Source organism: Entelurus aequoreus, linkage group LG14 (genome assembly GCF_033978785.1).
Source record: "Entelurus aequoreus isolate RoL-2023_Sb linkage group LG14, RoL_Eaeq_v1.1, whole genome shotgun sequence".
Lineage (NCBI taxonomy): Eukaryota > Metazoa > Chordata > Actinopteri > Syngnathiformes > Syngnathidae > Entelurus > Entelurus aequoreus.
The window spans coordinates 35,606,795-35,614,909 of record NC_084744.1 but is presented as its reverse complement, the minus strand read 5'-3'; the positions used below and the strand labels follow the sequence as shown (position 1 = coordinate 35,614,909).

General features: G+C 39.0%; 2 protein-coding genes across 4 annotated transcripts in view; both read left to right on the top strand.

The window, feature by feature from the left end:
- The first annotated feature begins 631 nt into the window (after nt 1-631).
- On the top strand, nt 632-1,986 carry LOC133665359 (cytochrome c-b). Of its 3 annotated transcripts, none has more exons than XM_062070647.1 (3): nt 632-783; nt 1,347-1,526; nt 1,604-1,986. In XM_062070647.1, exons 2-3 carry the CDS (start codon nt 1,355-1,357, stop codon nt 1,747-1,749), a joined length of 318 nt encoding a protein of 105 aa, XP_061926631.1. In that variant the 5' UTR covers nt 632-783; nt 1,347-1,354; the 3' UTR covers nt 1,750-1,986. The 3 variants fall into 3 exon arrangements, with proteins under 3 accessions (XP_061926631.1, XP_061926632.1, XP_061926629.1); XM_062070648.1 differs by having other exon boundaries at nt 643-787; XM_062070645.1 differs by lacking the exon at nt 632-783 and adding an exon at nt 794-943.
- Nucleotides 1,987-5,086: 3,100 nt separating this feature from the next.
- Nucleotides 5,087-8,115, top strand: part of LOC133664282 (dual 3',5'-cyclic-AMP and -GMP phosphodiesterase 11A-like) — a 129,557-nt gene continuing 126,528 nt past the window's right edge. Inside the window, exon 1 of the mRNA XM_062068794.1 lies at nt 5,087-6,158. Coding sequence (XP_061924778.1) covers nt 5,316-6,158 — 843 coding nt within the window. The 5' untranslated portion in view covers nt 5,087-5,315. The remainder of the gene's footprint in view (nt 6,159-8,115) is intronic.

Genomic DNA, 8,115 nt, shown 5'->3' with positions numbered 1-8,115 from the left:
TGTGTTGCAATATTAAGGTTTCATCATTGATGTATCAACTATCAGACTGCGTGGTCGGTAGTAGTGGGTTTCAGTAGGCCTTTAAGAGTACGATAAATACCGGTATCGATAAGGGTATCGTATTGATAAAATCCTAAAGAAATACATTCCTACCTGCCGGTGACATATAGCAGCTTCCAAGGCTCAGGAAGGTTTTTCTGTAAATTTGCTGATTAGAGCACAACATTTACTGTATTGAAACTTTTGCCCATTTTTTAAATTGTATTAGATTTTTAATTTACTGATCCATGCTCATCCATAGTTGATGAGCTCTAACCTATAATAATTTAAATGATTAAAAACACATTCTTGAAATATTTCATTTTGTAATGAAACTGTGATACAGTTTGACTTTTTGAACTGTACTACTGAAATCAGTTAACTTTAAAAAAATTTTTTTTTAGACATTCCTGTACCTACCTTACCTTTTGGCTTTTTCACAACGGGGTGTTTGTAAGTGGGAATTTCTTAGTAACCGAAAATGTAACCATGCAACACTTTTAGTGTTTGGATGGTTTCTGGACCTTCCTCGAGTTTTGTAACGTGTATTTTCTGGCTTATTGCCCTATTTTGTAACCTCTGTAAGGACCGAAATGACGTAGTTAGTCATGTGACTGATGACGTGTCCACTGGCGTAACTGCACAAGGAAGAGAGCACGTGTTTGTTAGTTGCCGGTGTCCTTCGGAGACAAGACGTAAAGGAATAAAACCTTCTACAGTTTGTGAACTCGACGCCGTTTAAAGGTAGGTGAGAGATCAGATGGCTAACATATACACTATTTTTCAGTATCTTATTCGTGCAGTAAACCATTTTTATTAGCCGAACGACAGCGGTCACCTTAGACAGCGTTGACTCATACCGGTCCACCGTTAAATTATTTTTATTTCATTATTGCTCGGATGGGTAAGTTGTAGACTTAACATTTATTGAAATTGTGTACTATTATATATTATCTTATTGACAATATTACTCAGCTGAACTACTGCCTATTATTTCATGTGGATTTACAGTTTAGTTTTTAGTCAGTCATTCTCAGGTATTCTTTATTACATTTTAAAACTATTGTAGGGTTAATTCTGTTTTGTATTATATAGTGTGTTTTATAAAAGCTCTATAGTGTGTTTTTAAAGTTTCCTTACAAAGCAAGTTATTTAACCGGTCAATTGCATAACTTGTAAACGAGTTCCCCCTAGTGGTAGAATGTGCACATTGACGCACAATAGACAAACAGGGTTATTTCACGATTAAGTACATTCATTATTTGTAAAGCTTAACATGGTAACATTTTAAGTATGTTTATTTACAGAAGAAAAAATGCCTGGAGACGTCAACAAAGGGAAAAAGTCCTTTGTCCAGAAGTGTTCTCAATGTCACACTGTGGAGAATGGAGGCAAACACAAGGTCGGCCCAAACCTGTGGGGTTTGTTTGGTCGCAAAACCGGCCAGGCAGAAGGCTACTCTTATACGGACGCAAACAAGAGCAAAGGTAAGAACTCCATGTGAGACAACCGTGCTTGCTCATGTCTAAATGTTAAATTTGGTACCAACATTATTTTCTTTCAGGCATTATCTGGGATGAGGAAACCCTGAATGTTTATTTAGAGAATCCCAAAAAATACATTCCTGGAACAAAGATGATCTTCGCTGGCATCAAGAAGAAGAATGAACGTGCTGACCTTATAGAATATCTTAAATCCGCAACCTCATAAATATAGCTACCGTTAATTTTCATGTTAAAAAACAGGGAAAGTTGCATGTTTTCCGAGAGCCATGGAAACTTACCATATTTACTAACTGTATGTGTGTGTATGACATGATACACATCCTTTGTGGAGCGAATGATAATCCCTGGTTTTAACAGTTTTTTTTAGAATAAGTTATTAAACAATGTACTGTATTCAGACTGTAAAGTGTATGGAAGCGGTAAATACATTTATATTTTATCCATAAATCTTTTATTTGTCTGTCTTCATTTTGTGCATGCCAGTTTTGTTTCTATTGAACTTTAAGTGAAACAAAACAAACTAATAGCTTGTGTGTGTTAAGACTTCAATCTTTCAGTTGAAAAATAGACAAGTGATTTGGTTCATTCCTGTTTCATAGGTTATGTAGTGTAACTTCCTGCATTGGACGTCCACCAGAATGCAGGCATGTTTTAAAGTTAAGTGTATATAAAAAAAAAGAATGTACCACATTAATGAAATATCTTTGATGTACTTATATCGCTAAAGTGCAACTTGAATGTTCAAGCTGAGCTTTAGAGGCACTACCACTTTTACAGTCGGAGACCCTCTCTGACATGTGAACGCACATGTTTAATTGTTGAATGCTTCAGTACTTATTGCACAACTTGCTGTTCTTTAACAATGCCTAAATTCAAAGGTGTGCGATACATGAATAGACCAATTGGTTCTGTTAGAATTAATATTTAAAACATCCTCAACAGTGTCTACATTTTGCCATGCAATGAATGCCACACCTAAGGCTTTAAAACAGGATGTTTCAAGAGGCAAGTGGTCACAGTGTGTCATCAGCTGATTGCATCAGAGAAAGGGGATGAGTCACAAAGGCAAAGGCATAGGCATGCACTCCTCTGGAAATATAGGAAACACTTGGCCTGATTTTTGTCATTAAACTCCATGTTAGACAACAGCAACTTGTGCTGAAAGGATCGAAACATTCAACATTTGAACATTCATCCATCCATCCATTTTCTACCATATGTGCATTCAAAAGCCTGAAGATCATCTGTAAAAGTTGACATGCATTTTAGCTTAATTTTTAAATGTCATGCCGAAGCCAAACATCCATGCTTTTTTGTGAGATATTGTATTTTAAACAAAAACTGTAGAATAGCAGTCAATATCCCAATTCAAGAGTATGTACAGTTAATGAGACAAACCCACACAGATGAGCCCATTTAGATGTAGTGTAGTGCCCTCTAGTGTTAAAAAAAAGCAACTGCACAAAATCAGGAGCGTGAAAATTGGCAGCATTTTCCCACCAATATTATACTAGGATGACAGGGGACTCGAAGCAATAACAATACTGAAATAAACTGCAACAAATAAAAATTAATTAAAGATACATTTTAAAGGTGCAATATACACATCACATCTTTCATATAATCGACAGTATTACCGTGTTTCTACATTTTTTTAAATTTAATTTTCATAACATGGTCACTACTGCCTAGTTTCTCTTGTTATATGCTTGTTTTTTTTTTTACTGTTATATTTGTATTCTTATTGTTATATTTTCTACTTTATTTCCATTTATACCTCCATTATTTACTTTTTTAAAATTCTATCTCAATTCTGTACACTGCTGCTGGAATTAAAATTTTCCTGAAGGAATCAATAAAGTATATCTATCTATGCAATAATCTTCTAGAACAGTGGTCCCCAACCTTTTTTTTTGCACCAGGGACCAGTTTAATGTAGGCATTCTTTTCATTTGCCACTTGTGCCAGGTAAATAGAGCAAAAATAAGCGCATGCCTTCTGATCTCTCTCTCTCTCTCTCTCTCTCTCTCTCTCTCTCTCTCTCTCTCTCTCTCTCTCCCTATGTCCACTACCCCCCCCCACCCCCCACCCCACCCCCCCTCCACACTCCTGATTGTAAATAATGTAAATAATTCAATGTGATTATCTTGTGTGATGACTGTATTATGATGATAGTATATATGATAGTATATATCTGTATCATGAATCAATTTAAGTGGACCCCGACTTAAACAAGTTGAAAAACTTATTCGGGTGTTACCATTTAGTGGTCAATTGTACGGAATATGTACTTCACTGTGCAACCTACTAATAAAAGTCTCAATCAATCAATCAATGCAAATAACAATTCCCTATACGCTGAATTAGTGGGAGCCCTGAGCTTGTTTCTTTGCTATAAGATGCAGATGGGAATCCGCTTTTGGCTACAAGCTGTCATATTTATATTGGATATGTTCATTAATGTAAATTGTGTCATATCACAAAGTTATAACAAATGGCAACTTCCTAAGAGGAGATTTATTCTATAAACTTTTTTTTTTTTTTTTCATTTATTCATTAATTTCAGGCAATGGCATAAAAAAAAGTACAGGTTGACAACACCTAATAATATAAATTAATATAATGCAAAAGGTAATGTACAGTATGTGAGCATGATGGTCCAGTTTTGCCTGGAAGGGAGTGGGGAGAAGATAATTTATTTAATCCCATCCCCAGTTCTCCATTCAGTGATTAATACATTGACTTTCACTGTTTCTTTGTTTAAGGATTATAAAAATGTATCATAGTGGCATTAACACAGGTAACAATAATTATTACACTAACAATTTGTATTAACAAAATAGACAAAATACCAACAATGGTAATAGACAACATAGCAATAATGGTAATAGACAACATAGCAATAATGGTAAGGAAACATTGAGCACATGTTAACACTTTGAGACAGAGTACAACAGCAGGTCAAATTAAAGACCCTCATCTCTATATTTGAACCAGACCCGATGTTTGTATAACAGTTTAAATCGATTAATAGTTTAGCATTGCTTGTGTTGTAAATCCAGTTTGTTCCAGAGTTTTACTCTGCATACAGACACACAAAAACGTTTACGCGTGGTTTGAGCTCTCGGCAATGAGAAATATCCAAAGCCTCTCAAGTTATGAGTCTGCACTCGTCTTATAAAAAAACGTTAGGCGGCAATAATTTGTGAAATGCTTTATATATACGATTATAATCTTATTGGTGTGTCCAGTGGGACAGGCCAGAGTTAAGTCAGAGAAAATGCAGTCCTTCATAAATTATTTCATGTTTCTCTGCGGCCCGGTAGGAAATGCGTCCCGGACCGGTACCGGTGCCCGAACCGGTGGTTGGGGACCACTGTTCTAGAATAAATAAATAAAAAACCTAACTGTGACAGTTGTTTTTTTTTCAAATCCTTCCTAACATTTTTGGAGCGACTCTGGAGCGGGTGAGACCTGGACATGTCCACTGGAATCGGATGCTTGGACGGAGCCTGCAGCTTGCAGTGTGACGTCAGCCAACCACAGGCAACACAGTCATATGCGCACAATACAGACGCACCGATGGATGCTCGCTAGTAGATCTCTCTTATGTCCTACACTGTGGTCTGCCAAAGAACTTGGAGGATGACCTAACACGGTTTTGAGGGTGATATTTAAAAAAAAAAGAGAGAAGCCTGGCGCGAATTGTTTGGATCCCTGGGGATTCTCTAACCTGGACCCCCAGCTAAGCTTCATAGATGATCTTTCCCCATGCGACTTCGTGGCTTTGGTTCACAGAGGACCGTCTGCAGACCAGGTATGGCGGTGGCAAACATGGTGCGTTTCTCTGACGTAGAAACTTTCTTGGACTCGCACCCGGAGTTGTTCGAGGAGTACCTGCACAGAAAGGGCACCTATGGCATGGTGGAGAAGTGGCTCAAGAACCACCCGGCCACCAAGGGTCCGGCGGTCCCGACCCCGTCGGGGGAGCACAGGGACGACAAGGGCGCCGCGCCGAAGGACAGCTGGGCGAGCAGGTGTGACGGTCTGCAGCGCCGGGCCTCGCAGAGGGAGCTGCGGAAAACTTTCGCCCGCTCTAAAGCCGCCAACGTGAACAGAACCTACGACGAGCACGTCAACTCGCGGGCGCAAGAGCCGCTGAGCAGCATGCGGCGGCGAGCCCTGCTGAGGAAGGCGAGCTCCCTGCCGCCCACCACCGCGCACATCCTGAGCGCGCTGCTGGAGTCCAGAGTCAACATCCCTCAGTACCCGTCCACGGCCGTGGACTTCAAATATTTCCTCAAGGAGCACAACGAGAGGGAGTTCTTCCTGGAGCTCGTCAAGGACATCTCCAACGACCTGGACCTGACGAGCCTCAGCTACAAGATCCTGGTGTTTGTGTGCATCATGGTGGACGCGGACCGGTGCTCCCTGTTCCTGGTGGAGGGCACCGGCAACAAGAAGACGCTTGTGTCCAAGTTCTTTGACGTGCATGCGGGCACCACCGTGCTGCCCTCGATGAACTCGGATGAGGTGCAGGTCCCCTGGGGGAAAGGAATAATCGGGTACGTGGCGGAGCACGGAGAGACCGTCAACATTCCTGACGCCTACCAGGTGACTCTGATGATGATCATGTGTTTTATTCCCTCTCTGTACATATAGGAACATTGAGTTATTGCACTTTTAATTATTACTAGATTGCAATGAAACATCCAACAGTCTCATGACCCCAACACCACCAACAAAATGCAAAGGCTTGCAGTGATCTGTACATAGGGGCAGCACGGTGCTACAGGGGCTAGTGCTTCTGCCACACAATACGAAGGTCCTGGGTTCAATCCCGGGCTCGGGATCTTTCTGTGTGGAGTTTGCATGTTCTCCCCGTGACTGCGTGGGTTCCCCCTGGGTACTCCGGCTTCCTCCCACCTCCAAAGACATGCACCTGGGGATAAGTTGATTGGCAACACTAAATGGTCCCTAGCGTGTGAATGTGAGTGGGAATGTTGTCTGTCTATCTGTGTTGGCCCTGTGATGAGGTGGCGACTTGTCCAGGGTGTACCCCGCCTTCCGCCCGAATGCAGCTGAGATAGGCTTCAGCATCCCCCGTGACCCCGAACGGGACAGGCGGTAGAAAATGGATGGAGGGTGATGGATCTGTACATAAACTTTATTATTCATAGTACAGCACAGGGGTCACCAACCTTTTTGAAACCAAGAGCTACTTCTTGAGTACTGATTAATGCGAAAGGCTACCAGTTTAAAAACACTTAAATTAATTGCCAGAAATAGCCAATTTGCTCAATTTACCTTTAACTCTATGTTATTATTAATAATTAATGATATTTACACTTAATTGAACGGTTTAAAAGAGGAGAAAATACGAAAAAAATTACAATTAAATTTTGAAACATAGTTTATCTTCAATTTCGACTCTTTAAAATTCAAAATTCAACCGGAAAAAAAAAGAAGAGAAAAACTAGCTAATTCGAATCTTTTTCAAAAAAATTAAAAAAAGAATTTATGGAACATCATTAGTAATTTTTCCTGATTAAGATTAATTTTACAATTTTGATGACATGTTTTAAATAGGTTAAAATCCAATCTGCACTTTGTTAGAATATATAACAAATTGGACCAAGCTATATGTCTAACAAAGACAAATCATTATTTCTTTTAGATTTTCCAGAACAAAATTTTTAAAAGAAATTCAAAAGACTTTGAAATAAGATTTACATTTGATTCTACAGATTTTTCTAGATTTGCCAGAATAATTTTTTTGAATTTGAATCATAATACATTTGAAGAAATATTTCACATATATTCTTCATCAAAAAAACAGAAGCTAAAATGAAGAATTAAATTAAAATGTATTTATTATTCTTTACAATAAAAATTTTTTTTTTTACTTGAACATTGATTTAAATTGTCAGGAAAGAAGAGGAAGGAATTTAAAAGGTAAAAAGGTATTTGTGTTTAAAAATCCTAAAATCATTTTGAGGTTGTATTTTTTCTCTGAAATTGTCTTTCTGAAAGTTATAAGAAGCCAAGTAAAAAAAATAATGAATTTATTTAAACAAGTGAAGACCAAGTCTTTAAAATATTTTCTTGGATTTTCAAATTCTATTTGAGTTTTGTCTCTCTTAGAATTAAAAATGTCGGGCAAAGCGAGACCAGCTTGCTAGTAAATAAATAAAATGTAAAAAATAGAGGCAGCTCACTGGTAAGTGCTGCTATTTGAGCTATTTTTAGAACAGGCCAGCGGGCTACTCATGTGGTCCTTACGGGCTACCTGGTGCCCGCGGGCACCGCGTTGGTGACCCCTGGTACAGCACCTACACAACATACAAAATGTGCATAACCGTAATTGTTTGGAGGTAGCGGGGGTGTATATTGTAGCGTCCAGGTGTTGTGCCGGATAATGCACCCCCGGCGTAGAATGCACCCCCTGACGGGAGTGTTATATCAACTGAAGCCCACACTTAAAGTTTCCACGTGCAAGATTGAATCTATTTAAAAAAGTTATTTAATAGGAAGCCAAAAGTGCAAAAACAATAATGTTCGTGTTGGAGGA

Excerpts from the sequence above, each read along its gene's own strand:
- LOC133665359 (XM_062070645.1), top strand. Across the intron at positions 1,527-1,603 it reads GGACGCAAACAAGAGCAAAG|GCATTATCTGGGATGAGGAA; the intron begins GTAAGAACTCCA and ends ATTTTCTTTCAG.